This window comes from Hemicordylus capensis, chromosome 5 (assembly GCF_027244095.1).
Source record: "Hemicordylus capensis ecotype Gifberg chromosome 5, rHemCap1.1.pri, whole genome shotgun sequence".
NCBI classification, from domain to species: domain Eukaryota; kingdom Metazoa; phylum Chordata; class Lepidosauria; order Squamata; family Cordylidae; genus Hemicordylus; species Hemicordylus capensis.
The window spans coordinates 98,879,243-98,895,512 of NC_069661.1; the positions used below are offsets into that span (position 1 = coordinate 98,879,243).

General features: G+C 41.3%; 1 protein-coding gene across 8 annotated transcripts in view; it reads left to right on the forward strand.

The window, feature by feature from the left end:
• CORIN (corin, serine peptidase) overlaps window positions 1-16,270 on the forward strand; it is a 199,901-nt gene that overhangs the window by 52,601 nt on the left and 131,030 nt on the right. For all 8 annotated transcript variants that reach the window (XR_008308281.1, XR_008308282.1, XR_008308283.1 and 5 more), the window contains one exon: window positions 2,251-2,461. Coding sequence is in view for 5 of the 8 variants with exons in the window: in XM_053254366.1 (XP_053110341.1) it covers window positions 2,251-2,461 (211 nt within the window). In the remaining 3 variants the exon portion in view is untranslated. The remainder of the gene's footprint in view (window positions 1-2,250; window positions 2,462-16,270) is intronic.

Consider the following 16,270-nt stretch of genomic DNA (forward strand, 5'->3'; position numbering starts at 1 on the left):
AATAAGCAGCCTCTGGGAGGTTATTCCTATGCCTGCTACTGGAAAAATAGGAATAACATTGGATTCTTCTCTAAGCCACTGTGCTGACTTCTCTAGAGAAGTGTTTTTGAGCAGGGCCTTATTCAAAGATCTTGATAATCCAAATTCAGGGTGTGGGGTTATAAAGGGAAATGTGGTCTCAGATTTTAATTGCATATTATATGGTACACATATCTGAAATATGTAAAATGTATCAAATATAATAATAGAGATGTGCAATTCTGAAATAAATATTGTACCCATGAGTTAGAAATACTGTTGTGGAATCCTTGCAGTGGATTTCCTTGCTCAAGGAAATACAAAAATGAAATGATGCTCACACAAGAGGTCTATTTAATATGTTGTGGAAACTTGGGCATAAAATAGAGAAAAGAGAAAAGAAAAGAAGGGGGGAGGAGGAAAAATTAGTTAAGATGTCACTTAAAAAATAATAATAACTACATACAGAGTAAGAAAGAACTCTTGAAATCAAATGCTGAGAATCTCCAGTATTTAAACTCCAGTATTCCAGTATTTAAACTCCAGTATTCATTTAAACTTCACTATGTTAGATGTTACTGTTGAAACTAAACGGACTATCATGTCATGACTCAGAATGGCAAAAGTAGGACAGAGATCAGAAACGTGCACACCTCCAAGTACGAGAGATTTCTAAAAGAAGCCAGAATTTTCACGGGTTGTCAAAAATTCTGAGAATAGGTACCCCAAGATTATAAGAATATTGGCTGACATCCAGAGCAGCCTAACCCAGGCATTTTAGACATCCCACAATGCTGTGCATTTGTGGTGAAACAGGAGCAGTTGGCAAATACTTTTTGGAGTTTGCCTATGCTCCAGAAGTGCACTTTTAAACTGGAAACATTTCGTTGACAGCCAAGCAAAGGGTTTCCGGTTAAAAAAAAAAAGGCACTTTTGGAGAGCAGACGACCTCCTAAAAGTATTAAGTTCCATTAAAATGGTGTGACAGTCCTTGCTCATCCACCCCTATCTTTTTAGTCATGATTGTGGCTTTGCAACAGGGACGGAGTTCTTCAGTTTCCCCTAACCTATCTGCACAAATCCCAGTGCTTCCTATCTACCCACAGAAGGTGAAGAACCTCAAAATATACAGATCCCAAATTCAGTTTTTCATGTAGAAAATTTCTTTGGCAACAGTTTTTTGGTTGTTGTGGACAGAATTAGGTCCACAGCATGAAATGGGTGTTTGACTGTTACCAGTGATATAAGTTGGTATTATATTCTCCTATGAGTTTTTAAACCAACATTTATGATTGATTTATGATTGTTGATACATCCAGTTATTGATACAACTCTCTTTAGGTGTGTCAGGCCAAACCAGACAATATGCCTATTGCAGGATTGGTGACTTATATATTGATTTTTCTAAACTAAATAGAACATGCAGGTGTTCTAAGAGAAAAGTTCTTATTTGTTTAAATGGGACCATAGTTTACTAAATTACATTTAGTAAGATGCTGCTTAACTCTTGTAGAAAATGCTTAAGGCTATAATGTTAATATATCCCTCAGTAAATTTCAAAAGAAAAATTAGAAAGGTTTTACATTCAGATAAAAGTAAATTTCAGATTCTGAAATTTTAGGCAAAATTTCACTTTTGTTGCAGCATATATTATACTGTTGTTTATGTTTACTTGCAAGTCAAGATGCTGGTTTGTCAGCCTTCCACTGGTAGGAAACCTACTGTATATTATCTGTGTTGAATTACACTTGTGGCAGTGAAGCTTCTGACACTGATAGGCTGAACAGAAGTGATGGCACAGAATATTAACAAACAAACATTTAAGTAGCCAGGGAACAAAGTTACCAGCTTCTGTGAAGGAAGGGAAAGTGTCAGCTTGGCCTGGATTAAAACCTCATACCAGCTCAGGTTCAGGTATAAATTTGTAGGGCAGGATAAGGAATGGGAAAAGATCCTTGGAGGTAAGGGAGCTAAGGGACAGAAAGCCAAGAGGCAAAGGGGATGAAGAGATGGTTTGGGATAGGCAACAAAATGAAAAACAGGAACCAAGAGGCAAGGCAGGTGAAAGAGACTTGAGGAACAGAGCAGAGGACATACTGATGTGAGAAAGGGCTAGCATAAATGGATATATGACTAACAGTCACATATGTATCTAAACTAGATGGTCAGTTTTTTCGGTTCTAGGTGTCTATTAATGTTGGTTCATGTCCCCAATGTGTTTTCACTTCACAGGTTCCTGCATAGATATCACCTACAGCCAGTGCCATATGCTGCCATATAACCACACCACTTTAACACCAGTCCTTTCCATTGTCAAAAGCATTGAAATGGAAAAATTTCTCAAGTTCTTCGGTTATCTCAACCGCCTCAGCTGCTATCAACACATCATGCTGTTCGGCTGTAGCCTTGCTCTTCCCGAGTGCATCAAAGATGGTGATGACAGGTATTTGGGAAACAGTTGGTCAGTGATTAGAGCTAGTTATAGCAGAATATTGTATATCTAATCATGGCAACGCTGGTCTGCAGCTAAGCCCTATGACCTTTTCACTGAAAAAACTCCACCGTCCACAACGATCTATCTCTGACAGATTTCTGTCAAACACAATCAACTGCAATAAACAATTTATAATATGATTGCTCAGGAACAACTAATTAGTGTTATAACAGCTTAAATACCGTTAATAGCATAATTTCTGTGAATGATTTTGTTGTGGATTATAGGTATGTCCCACCTACTGCAAGGTGCTCTATTCCTCATTGAGCTTAATGGCAGAGTTAAATGTGTAGCATTTTTTAAAAAGATCTGTGAAATGATTTCTTAACTTCCCTTGTGATTACTACCCATCACATCGAGTATAAATGTATTCTTACTTATTAATATTTATTATATTTATATCCCATCCTTTCTCCAAGGAACTCAGGGTTCTTCTTTATGGTCTCTTTGCAATCACACCTATGGGTTCTGCCCTTGTCTAGTATCCTCATTTGGAATCTTCTAGAACTGTACCTCAGATCATTTTGGTGGGAACTGTGCCCCCTTGGTGCCCATATGCAGCCTTGTTTGTACCTATCCTCCTTCAGTTCTTTGGCTTCTGGAGTAGATGCGTTGGGAAGAATCTTCTCGGGGTCCTCAATTTTTGTCTGATCAAACAAAACTTCATTGCCATTTTCTTATTTTTCCTTTTGTTTAATATATTTTCTCTCATTCTGGCAGTGTGACCAGGGAGCAACCACCTATTTTGATCTCAGGCTTTCCAGCAGGGGATGTAACCTAGTGACCAAAAGGAGAGGCCCACTAGGACACAGGGGTGCTCGACTGCTGGCCACGCTCTGAGCAGCTCACCTGCGAGGGGTTAACAGTGGGTGGGGTCAAGGGGGGCCCAGCCGGCCTTCATTCCTTTATAGGTCATCCCCAGGTACCTTTGTGTTTCTGGTGTATAAAGACCATGGAGATGAAAAACAGGTTGATTACTTCTAATTGATGTTCTTCAAGTAGTCATCTGTGCAGTCACACAACCCTCCCTCACTCTGCTGCAGCAAGCTGTGAATCATGTACTTTTGCTGTGCTGGTCTATAGGAACTGAGGAAGGATAGGCAGAGACTAGGCTGTACATGGACTCTGTGGGGCTGAGGTTCCTGCCAAAATGATTTAAGCAAAAAGATTCTGAATGAGGGTACTGCATAGGCATAGAACCCAAAGATGCGATTGCACCGATGATCACTCAAAGAACATCAGTTGCAGGTAAGCATTTATTTTCCCCTTTTATCCTACCCTTGTGAGGTAGGTCAGGCTGAGACAGTGTGACTAGCCCAAGGTCATCCAGTGAGCTACATAGTTGAGAAGAGACTGAATATATTTTAGGGTGACTGTTGCTTAGTTTCACAGGGTGTTCGTGTAGTTTTTATTGCTGCATGCCCGGCAGGTACTTAGCTTCTCCCATCACTGGGCCTATACAGATATTTTTTTCAAGGGACCTTGGAGTTCCCTGAAACCACTTGTGCAGCTTGTTCATGCATAGGTTTCTGTACATATATACTGAGTGAAAGTTGGGGTGGCCAGCTGCTACAATTTTGTTCTTTGCTTCATGCATTCATTCACCATGGAATAGTCATCTTTACTGGGCTATGTGGCACTCTAGGTCAGGCACTGGCCATCCTACACTTAACATGTTTTGATTCTAAGCTGCTTGAACACATGCAAAGCATGAATTTATGACACTGGATTATAGGGTCTTTTTCACACCATTTCCACTAGTCTCCAAATCTGCTTCCAGGATGTATGATGCTGGCTTGATCTAGAGACAGTAGTATTTAAAATATTTGTTTAAAGAAACTAAAATAAGTATGTGTATTAATAGTGACAATTTTACATGTTGTTTTAGTTGCTACACATATGTTACTACCTCTCAGTGGAAGATGAATAAATCTATTAATTTGCAGAGTGATTAGCTTTGATTCATACATATTGTTCTCATGTGGCTACACATTAAATCATATGATTGCTTTATGCAAAGCCTTTCCATACAATCACCATGATGGACAGAGGTGGCAATCACAAGTTCACAGGTGCTTCATTCACTGCTTCCATCCAAACCTTTGGCAGTCTTGCATGCTGCCATGCACCACAGTGCGATCAAGCTCAAGCAGCTGTGATTATCTCCAAACAGGGGATAGTTTACTGGTTCATTTGGATATGGCAGAAAAATATATAGTCTGGCTCTGGTTCAAGCATCAGTTATATTATTTCAGATTATAGATGTTTAGCACATTAAATGCACACTTGCTGCCTATTAGTTGTATGCAACCCAGATGTCTGACTCTAGGCTTTCTGTTTTCACATCATTAGATATACTAGGGAAAGTACAGTTCTTCCAACTGATAGCGCACCTGTTGCTATTGTCACATGGAATGTGGCTGTTTAAGTGTCGTGCCTATGATGGGAATGGTAGCAAATAGCTCCACCACATGTCCAAGTCATTTTGTGACTTTTCAAAAGTTTTTCTTTAATGCATTACTGGCTGAAAATCCCTGGCTGTCCCACTCCAGCACAGGAGTGCTCATATGAACCAGAAAATGAAGTGGCCAACACCAGCAAGGTTATCCCCTCCCCACTTGCCCCACACAATGCCTCGCAAATTTCATTTGTTGTTCTTATTTCATTTAGTTGTGTGAAGGCATGTTTGGGTCCCACTGCCACTGACCATCTGGCCAAGTCCTAATGTTTTCTTCAGTTGTTAATTAGAAAATGAAATTGTTCGAGTTTAAATAAATTTTACTCAGAAATAATCTTCTGTAAATGTTGATGTCAAGTATTTTGTAAATATTCTCTGAATATTGCCAGACGTTTGGTATTTGATGTTTTGCAATTATTTGATAGTTGATATGCAATAGTATTTAGTATTTGATAGTGACATGTAATAGTATTTAATATTTATAATGTATTCAATCAATAGAAGACATGCAGCGAATTAATTAACCATTAAATTTCTATACAGTCATTCATAAAATTCATCCCAAGACAGTTTACAAAAATTAAAACACAACAAAACTCCATATAAATCACATTAAAGCATTAAAACCAGTTAAAAGCATAAGATCCATAAAAATACCAAAAAGCACCAGCCATCAAAAAGACAAAGACAAAGCAGCAGGGGAGCAGGAAACCTGGCAGCCCACAATATTTATATTTTCTATTTGATGCCTGCCAGAATATTCAAAAGAGACCAACAAATGAACAACATGAATTTCTAATTTTGAGGTAAAATTAGACATTCAAATATTTGCAAATATTTGTTGCTGTTTTTAAAAGACTTTTTATATGCTTGCTAATTCTCATTCTGAAAATGCTTAACCAGCTAATTAAAGTCCATCTAATGCCTTGCTATTTTCTATTAGCGGGCACACACACACACACACACACACACACACACACACACACACACACCATTTGCAAAGTTATGAGAAATTATGCAAAATGACACAAGAGCTTGCTTTTTTCCTAACAGGCATACTGATTAGATCCAAAGAATTATAGTATGTTCTGCATGTGCAGACTGCATAGACCCAAAGCATATGTTCTGCATGCCCATTTTTCTCCCATGCCAGATGTCAAACATCCTATGGAATGAGGGATGTTTCAGAAGAAGCTTGTGCTATGACATGCAGGCCACGTGTTCAAAGTCAAGGACACCTATGCACATATCTAAAAAAATATATGTCTGGATGCCAGCCATTTAATAAGTACAGTTATTTTAATAGTAATGGAAATTACTAAAAACTAGTAAAAAAAATTACTACTCAGTATTGTAAAGTGTCAGACCCATCAACTAAAAGGTATCATCAAGAAGTAATGCTGAAGTGGCAGGTAAAAACTACATAAAGGGTGCAGTTATTAAAAGCTCCTGGTGGGTTGGGAATTTGGATGAGTTGGAAAAAGAATGGCAAGAAAAAAAGAGGGCTGAGCAATAAAAGGGCTGGTGACAAGAAGCCAGGTGAAGTGAAAAAACAACAACCCAAGGCTAAATATACAGGGCGTCTAGAAGGAAATGGATCATTTGTTCTAATTTTGATTGTTCAAGATTAATATATACATGTATTGTCAAATGTCAAAATACAGTCTCATTTTGAAATCTTGTTCAATAGTTTAATCTCTCTAAAGTTGGGAGAGTAGCTTCATGGTGGCCTGTGAATGTGCAGAAACCTTATTCAAGAATTCTGGTTCCATCTGTTCTTTGGGCTTTTTCAGCAGTGGCACGGCACCACAGACAGGGTCCAAAGGTGCAGAATCCCCCCTACAGACACTTCACAGAGGTTCCCCACTCTGGGTGGGGGGCAGTAAGACTCCCTGGGCTAACTGGCAAAAAAGTTGAACTTCTCAGCTCCACTCTTGTTGGTAAAAAGCAGAATTAAAACTAGAATGTAGGGAGTGAGCGTGTTGAGAATTGGTTTCAGCACAGTCTGAAGTGTCCAGCCTGATGTTGTGACATTAGGCTGATGCTGTACTTCAGCTCTGATGGGGAGGGGGATGAGAATGGCAGGAGAGAAGAGCTGTCTTTGATTGTCTCTGCTAAAATGTCCTAATTCTTTTTAAAGGTGAGTACTATCAGTGACTTTGTTTCTGGGCAAAGATCGGAAAGATGATGTAAAAGGTTGTTAGGCAGACTAGGCATCAGTGAGTGATGCTTTCAGCCAAGAGTAGCTATGTTTCACAGCTGCTTTGAGCTAATATCTCTGTAAGCAGCAGCCCTTGGAGGGAGGAGTCAAAGAAACAAACTGTGTTCATATGTTCAGAAGTAACACGGAACCATGGCTAGGATCAACCTAGGTATACAAGCCAACTTCAAATCTAAGGTTAAGATCTTTGTTAGATGGCCACAAATAAGCTGTGGTTAGTGCCATGGCATGGGTTCAGACTATCAAAGTAACATAGTTTATTTTAAATAAACCAAGGTTCCATGTGACGTCTGAACCAGCTCTTTGGGACCAATCATGCAGACTTTGAATCTCTATAATTTTCTCCCCTTTCATTCATGCTATGCAAAATCTAGGAAAGTAGCTAAGAACATCTTTGGATTGGAAACAAGATATCCTATTTCATTTTGATGTATTTGAATTATCCCCTCTCCAACACACTAAAAGTCTAGAGATTTAAACAATTGCACTGTTCCTTTCCCCTCAGCCAAAGTTCACATTCCAGGATAGGATACTTGATTTGGTTTCTTGATATTTCCATTAGTACTGATTAACCAGGAGATGTTTCAAGCAAATATTAATCATAACAAGCTCTTTGGACAGGAGATTTAGGGCCTAAGTACATGTTTTTGCATGCAAAAACATAACTGAAACATCACTGCTCGCCCCCCCCCCCACGCCACCCGCCAGGAGAAGCCACTTTTGGTTGGGATGGTTTGGAGTGCAGAAGTGATGGATGGTAGTGGTGATGCTCAACACTTTACAACCGCTGCTTCTCTGTCTTACTTCTAAGCTGTTTCCAACCCATCAAGCTCCCAAGAATGCATCTAACTTGCAACTCAAACTACATTTATTGCATTACCTTAAAGATGCAGAATGAATGTGAAGCAATAACGATGCAGATGTACGTTGTGTTTTGAGGTGGGATCAGACATCCTCAGCCTGTGCAGACTCACTTTCTGAACAACATTATTTTCCAAATGTCCTTTTTTTTTTTTTTTTGGTAAGAACCGGTACTAACTATACAACCTTTGTGTAGACTAAACATAAATAACCAGTAATAGTATTTCCACTGGAATGCATACTTAGCAATTTCTCCTCACAGTTGAAAGCAATCTAAGAATCTCCTGGAAAACTTCCATTAAAAAAAGAAAGAACAAAAAAAGAACTGTTCCTTTCCTTCAGCTTCATTACATAATACATGCTCAATGGATTTTCCTTTCCTAATCAATCATCCCTTGATAGCTACACAGCAATTTGCTGGACCCATTGCCTGCTGTGCCTGTGATGAGTAGGTGGACTGGTGTCCTGATGTGTCTGCCAGCCAGGCTGTCAGCCAGGGCCCAGCCAATATGAGGCAATGGCTTATTAGCCAGACACAAAGGGGAGGGGGGGAGAGCTTTTCTCCAGGAAGTACTCTTTTTTCTCAGCACTGATTATAAAATGCTTGCTGTGCTATTGCTTGTTGCTTTAACTGTCTGGTTTTGCTGGATCTCAGATGGACAAAGGCAGAACTTGGGTGTCTGCCTGCCTGCCTTGAGTTGTTGTGGTTTGGTCTGTTTGTGAGATGGTGTTGTGCTGAGAAACAGACAGTGGCAGATCAGCTCTCTCTCAAGAAGAGAGAGCTTCTTTTCTCTCTTCTTTTCAAGAAGAGAGAGCTTCATTTCACACCAATCACCATTTTCTTGGTGATTGGTGTGAAATGAGCTCCATTTCTGTCCTTGAGACTGACATGTGCTTCACTAAGTGCTCTGGTCTGTTCTGTAATCTACATTCTGCATTGCAAGGTGTACTCAGTCATAATGTGGCTGAAGAGGATGTTCTAGTTGACCTAATGACTATGTTGGTAAGGGTGTGTGCTAGTAGCTACTAGAGACCCCTAGTAGGGTTAGGGTTGACCTACTGACCCAGAACTCCCCGCTCCAAATCATTTAAAATTGCCTGATTGCCCAATTGTTTTGTGGGTTGGTAGGTAGCACCCATCATGTCCTACCATTCAATCTGCTTTGGTGTCCCCAGGAGCTACCCATGGGGAATAATGCGGTGGTTTGAGTTCCCCATTATTCCCTGTGGCCAAACTGATTCAAACTGGTTCGAGTTGTTTTGTCAAATGAACTGGACCAGCTGGTTGATTTGAGAAAACTAGTTCATGAACGTATGGTCCGGTGCAAAATCAGTTTGAATTAGGACCAAACAATGGAAAACGGTTCTGCCCACACCCTAATCCATGGTACAGAATTCTTAAGAAGAAATAACAGTTAAGTGAGAAAGTGGCTCTAAGCATTTGTGAAGTACTTTCCCCTCTCCATCAAGAGGGAAGGAGAGAAAAAGACTGACTATGGCTCCAGCACAAAGTATTGCAGAAGGTTTCTGAAAGCTTCTACTTGCATGACAATTAGAAGAGACCTGAGCAGAAAGGTGGGTTTTCCCTCTCTTTAGTTGGGGAGCTCTCTTTTCAGATGTAGGAGTGAGTACCATTGAGTCCCTCACTAAAATTTTAGAATTTCCCAAAGTTGCTCAGCAAAGTCACAGATCCCATCAGAGACCAAAGAAGAAGAAAAATTAGCAGATCAAATAGATCATTTATTAATATTTGAAGACCATTGTTACAGCACTAAAAAACTTGTTGTATGGAGGGTTAGTCTAAAAGTATGATAAACATTGAAGATAGGATTTTATGCCCTGTTTCAGCAGGCAATTTACAATGTGACATCTCTGTAAAACTGCCTCAAATTAAGTAGAAATATCTCAAGAAGCAGAGGTATTTACCCCTCAAAAATTTTCCTCCTGATAAATCTGATGTAAACTATGAATCTAGCAATCAGTGGTATCAAAATTTGATTCCGGTGTATAACTATTGTTAAATTGTTATCATATGGTCAAAAATGATATATTTCCAGTTATATCACTTCAATTTCTAATACTAGCTGGAAACACATCAGAGAGATTATGCTTAACATGAATTTAATTCCAGATTTTTCTTACCAAGAAGAAAAAAGAGAGAGTTAGACAGAGGCGTAACTAGGGAAAATGGCGCCTAGGGCAAGCACTGACATTGCGCCCCCCCCCCAAAGGAGATGAAACATGTGATGATTGCATGGCATCAGTTGTCTCATTAAGGATCAGATTTTATACCACACATGGAAAGTTTAGCTAGTTTGAGTTAGGGGAGAGGTGGAATCTTTTCTCTCATGTTTTGCTGCTGTTTGTAGAGAAAAGAAAAAGGAGTTGTGGTGTGTTCTTATTTTCTCCAAACCACACTCTGTGTGAGAGAGAAGATAATGGAGTTAAACCGTTAAGTATTTGGATTTAACTGTAGTTCATCAGTATTTTTTAACTCTTTGTTTCAGTTATAGACTTAATATTTTGAATAACTGGGGACTGATTTGACCACATTTGAAGCACAGGTGTTTCCAGGAGTTGACCCATCATTAACACAATAAATGTGCCTCATGAAACAACTTGACTATGTAATATGGGTTATTATGCCCTTGAATATGTTGCTTTCACAAAAACATTTTGCTATGTGATGGTAATGTTGAGCTGACCTGTTTAACCTTCCGTCTGCCTGTGTGAGTAGATTCAAATATATGAATAATGACATTTTTACTTTTTTGTTTGGTAGGAAATATAATTCGTTATTCAGTTGTTATTGTTACTCAGCAAATAGTAGAGGGGGTGAGTGGGATTGATTTTTTAGAGTGGTGGGTGGGATTGATAGGTTAATCAATTCCTGCATACCAGCACACACATACTGACTGCACTCTCTCTGTTTATTATTTCATTTATTTATTACATTTTATATCCTTCCTTACAATTCATAATTGTAAGGAAATTTACTTTGAGTTGCTTGCATAGATATAGGAACAGCTTAGTAAAAGCTAATCATGCTGGATGAGCAAGCCGAGTTACATGTTTGGATGGAGAGCCAGCAGTGGTTAGAGTGCTGGACTAGGACCAGGGAGACCCGAGTTCAAATCCCCATTCAGCCATGAAACTAGCTGGGTGACTCTGGGCCAGTCACGTCTCTCTCAGCCTAACCTACTTCACAGGGTTGTTGTGAGGAGAAACTCAAGTATGTAGTACACCACTCTGGGCTCCTTGGAGGAAAAGCGGGATGTAAATGTAAATATAAAATATAATAAGTACGGCTGCCTTATAAAGTGAGAAAGGGATGTTCTGATATTTTGGACCAAAACAAATAAACTCTGAGGAGATTCTGTCATATTGGATGATGGAAAGAAAGGGAATAGTTTGAGACTTTCAAGCATGCATGCTATGAGAAAAGAGGGGAGTCTGATCTCCAGAGAGGAACTGGAGAGGATTTTGATCTTGCCTCCAGTTTTGACCTTACAGATGAGGCTGATGAAAGTGATAGACAATTCTCTATACCAGAAAACAACTCTTTGTACCAGAGCTCCTGCGCCAGAGACCCCAAGAATTAGGAGAAGTGTGACAGGAGACCACCTAAGAGACTTTAAGACTTTGTCACCAAATTCTAAATGAATTCAATTCTGGTTGTTATAAAGGGGAGGGAGGTGTTGCATTCTATTTAGCAATGCTTTATGTTTTTTTAATTGCAAGTTTGTTCTTGTGGGTATCTTACAGTACAGGGGTGTCAAACTCAATTGGGTGGTGAGCCAGATTTTATTACAATGCACCCCCAGGGGTCCGCACCCACCTTGCACCACCTCCTCACACCCAGCTCGTGCCTTCTGTCCTCCTCCTCCTCCTCCTCCTCCTCCTCTCTATTTCTCTCACTCTTTTCCTTCCTCCTCCCCTTCCCCTCTTCTCCCCTCCCTTGCCCTTCACTCACAAATGCAGGGAAAGGTGCCTCTCACTCCCTTCTGTCTTAATTTCCCTCCTTTTTTTCTCTTTCATCCTTCCTGCCTGCCTGGTCTCCACTCACTTGTGCAGGAGAAGGCACCTTTCACCTGTCTTCATCCTCCTTCCCCTCTTTTTCTCACTCTTTCCCTTTCTTCCTCCCCTCTTTCCCCTCTCCCTTGCCCTTAACTAACTGATGCAGGGGAAGACACTTCTCACTGTCTTCTATCTTTGTCTTCCTCCTCCCTTTCTCTCTCACTCTTTTTCTTCCTTCCTCCCTCTCCTCTCTTCCTTTCACTTGTCCTCCACTCACTCATTCTGTCTTCCTTCTGCCTTTCTTTCTCATCCACATTATATCTTCTGTCCTTGTCTTCCTCCCCACTTTCTTTTACTCTTCCCTTCTTTCTTCCTCCTCTCCTCTATCTTCCTCCCTTGTCCACCACTCGCTCCTTCTGTCTTTATCCTCTGCATGCTGAAGAGCCAAGCCAGGAGGTTGCAGGAGGGAGGAGCTGTGGCAGCTCAGGAGGAGCTGTGGCAGCTCAGGAGGAAACCTTCTGAGCAAGGGTTTGGGGAGTGAGAAATACTGGTGGTAGCAGCAGGAAGGAAGAAATGGCCAACTGAACAGACAAACAAACCAGCTAGCTTCAGAAAGTAAAAAATGAACAGACAAACTAATCAGCTAGGCAGCTTCAGTGAGAGCAATGCCACCACTTTAGCATGTGGTGGGGCAGGGGAAGGAAACATAGTGGCCAGGTTGGATACACAGCTGTTCAGGGGCTGGAAAAAGAAGCTAGGTTGTGTGTTTTGTTTTTTTTCTGTTTTGTTTTTGGCCCAAATCTGAAACACTCCCATTTTGTTCTATGTTCGAAATCAGCCAATCTGAAACACCCCAATTTTGTTCTTTGTTCGAAATTGCAAAATCCGAATCTGAAATGTTGATTTTAAAAAATAGCCCCAGGGCAAAACTAGTGGGTGGGGGCGGTAGTGCCCAATGGGTGGAAGCTACCACCAAAATTTCAGAGGAATTGGGCAAAGGGCTGATTTTTGGTGAATTTTTGAAGTTAAGATTTTTCCCATAGGGAATAATGGAGGTTTCAGCAAAAAGTATAGTTTCATGTCAGGGGGAAAGGGGTGGCCTAGAGCAGAGTAGAGTGGGCGGTAGTGCCCAGTGAGGGCAAGGAAGTTGCCAGAATTATTTGAAAGGAATTGGGCAGAGGGTTGATTTTTAAAGATTTAATGGAGTTTACATGTTGTCTTTAAGGTTCTTCTCCATCGGGAATACGTGGCTGCTGAAACATCCATTATTTCCTATGGGGGAAAAAAACCTTAAATTAAACTTTATTAAATCTTTAAAAATCAACCCTTTGCCCAGTTCCCTTGGAATCGGGGTGGTGGGCAGGCATCCATTGGGGCACTACCACCCGACCCACTCTTCTACCCCTGAAGCCCCCTTTCTGCCTTGAATCTGCCCCAAAGACACGCAAACTTCAGAAATTCTTTAAAAATCACCTCTTTGCCCATTTCCTTTGGAATCTGGGTGGCAGCAGGCACCCATTGGGGCACTACCACCTGACCCACTCTTCTGCCCTCAAAGCCCCCTTTCTGCCCCAAATCTGCCCCAAATAACATTAACATCACACATCAACAACAGTAGAACTTTGCCAGGAACCAGGCAGGTTTCCAAAGGTCATGCACATCCACATCCCGCCCCCCACCCCGAAATGCAATTGATCTACACACAACAGTGTGAAACAACAACCATGACATGCACACTGCCCCACTGGCCAATGAGGGTAAATTTTATTCTTAAATTTCCTTAAAAGGAATAAGGAGGTAATTGCCAGCAGATCAGCCCATACTTTTGCTGGCCAATCTGCAGGCTGGAAGGGCTGGGAATTCAAACAGATGTCAAAACTCGAAATGGAGACTGAAGGAGAAAGACTTTTTGCGATTGCAAAATGGAGTTCCAAAACAGCCGAAACAACAAAACGTTTTGTATCCGAAACAGGGATGTTTTATTTCGGGTACAAAATTTTCTGTTTTGAGCACTGGGTGTTTTGTTTCGGCTACAAAACAGCCGAAATGGCCTGTTTGGGGCACAAAATGTTTTGTATCTGAAACTAAACACACCCCTAAAATAAGTTCTATGGGCTGGATCTGGCTTGCAGGCTGGCAGTTTGACATCCCTGCCGTAAAGGAGAAGGAGAAAAATGGAGTTATTTCTGAATAAAGCTCAGTTAAAGATTGCTTTGTGTTTGCAAGGGAAACAGCTGCCTCTAGAAAATTAAATACAAATAAGTTTTCTTGGGTCAAGTGTCTGTATGACTCCCCACAAAATATTGACTACCTCACAGCTATCTCCTGCTTCTGGAGTTATTGTTCTGCACTGGGCAAACCTAGTCATTGGTTATTCCAATGGGAAAAGAGAAAAGGGCCTTTGGGTTGCCATTTTGTAAGATGGTATATTATATGGTACACCCAGTACGGTCATGGCATTGTCTCATAGCTAGATTTTGGGGACACCCAGTGAAATTGATTGGCAGCACATTCAGAACGGACTCAAGAAATTACTTCACACATTACATAAATTATGGAATTTAGTGAGTTCCGTAAGGTGGATGCTTGTCCCCTTGCCAGTGACTTATAAAGTGTCAGACTCCCGGGGAAAAGGTGGGCTCCTGGCCCTTCTTGAACTGCAGAATGACTGGGTAAGCAAAAAAAAAAAAAAAAAAAAAGGGGGGGGGAGAAAGGGCAGCCTCAAGAACAGCTGTCAAGAAGGTTAGTTTGCCACCCGAGTCCTCCTCCTAGCTTATTGCATGCAGCCAGTTCCCTCTCCTGGAGAACTCCTGGCTCCCATACTCAGAAGCAGCCCCTCATCATCAACTGCCTTGTCTTTAAATGCCCTGGTGCAGAGCTGACAGGGCTTAAAGCCTACTTCCAGCCCTGCCCCCTTCCTGACCTTGCTTCCTGTTTCCTGCTCCACCCAACCTAGCTGTCTCCCTGTCTTGCCCTCTCAACCCCACTGGGATCCAACGAGCCAGGCCTCTTCTCATCCCTGCTGCCACGCCAAAGGAGGGATGCCACACCCTTCTCCAGACTTCACTAGGGATGTGCACAGAACCAGTGGTTCCACCGGTTTGAAGGCAGCGGGGGTCTCCCTTTAAGAGTGGGGGAAGATGCACTTATCCCTCCTGCCGCTTCCCCATCCCGCCGCTTCCCCCCACCGGTGACAGTTTTTTAAAAAGCCCATTGGGGCAGCAGCATACCTCCCTTCCGCCGCGTTGCCCTTGTCTTCCGGATATGTGTACCTCCCTGCCTCTCTGAAGGGCTTTTTAAAAAACTGATGCCGGCGGGGGGAAAGCAGCGGAAGGGGTAAGTGCACCCTCCACCGGCTCTTAAAGGGAGACCCTTGCCGCCTTTGAACTGCCCCGCTGTGGTTCTGTGCACATCCCTAGACTCCACAGGGCCACACAAGCATCCAGGTAATGTGGCATCCTGACACTAAGGAGGCACACTAACAGTAAGCTGTGCCTTCCAGTCCTCTCTGTGGGATTGAATATTGGGCAGTGTAGGTCAGGAACCTGGGAGGACAGCAGCCACACTTTTGTAGGAATTATTTATACCCAAGATTCCCCATTAGCCTTGCCTGGCCCTTAGATTCTAAATGATGTCTTTCTGATTAAGATGGCATCTTCTAACTTCCACATTGAGCCCAGTCACAATGTTATACATTAGTTATTAAAACTTTTAAACCTAACACCAGGAAAGTAGTATTTTTGTGTGTGTGTGTTTTCTTCAAAATAAGATTCTGTTTTTTGTGGGGGTTATTGTAGCAGGCAACTACTGGCTAGAGAAATTTAATGTGATATTTGTACTGATAGTGTTTGCCAAGTTCCAACACTTTTCAGGTGTTTCATTTGTTGTAACAAAGAAAAAGCAGAAATCAATAAAGTGCTCCTCCATTGTGATAAAACTCAAAGAGAGATTGGTGCCAAATCCACAAATAAAGGCACATGAAATACAGCTTGGGTTTAAATAAGGTCACAACTTTATTGAATTGCTAATCTGCAACAACTGCTGTAGTAACCTAGCCAAAGGGGAGTTGTTCAGTAGTTTATAAATCTGTCCAAATCTGGTTTCTCACTTTTACTGGCCAACATCCAGAACAGACTGCATGTGGAACAAGCAGAATTATACTAGCGCAAGAGGATGTTTACTTTCACTAAAAAATGGCCAT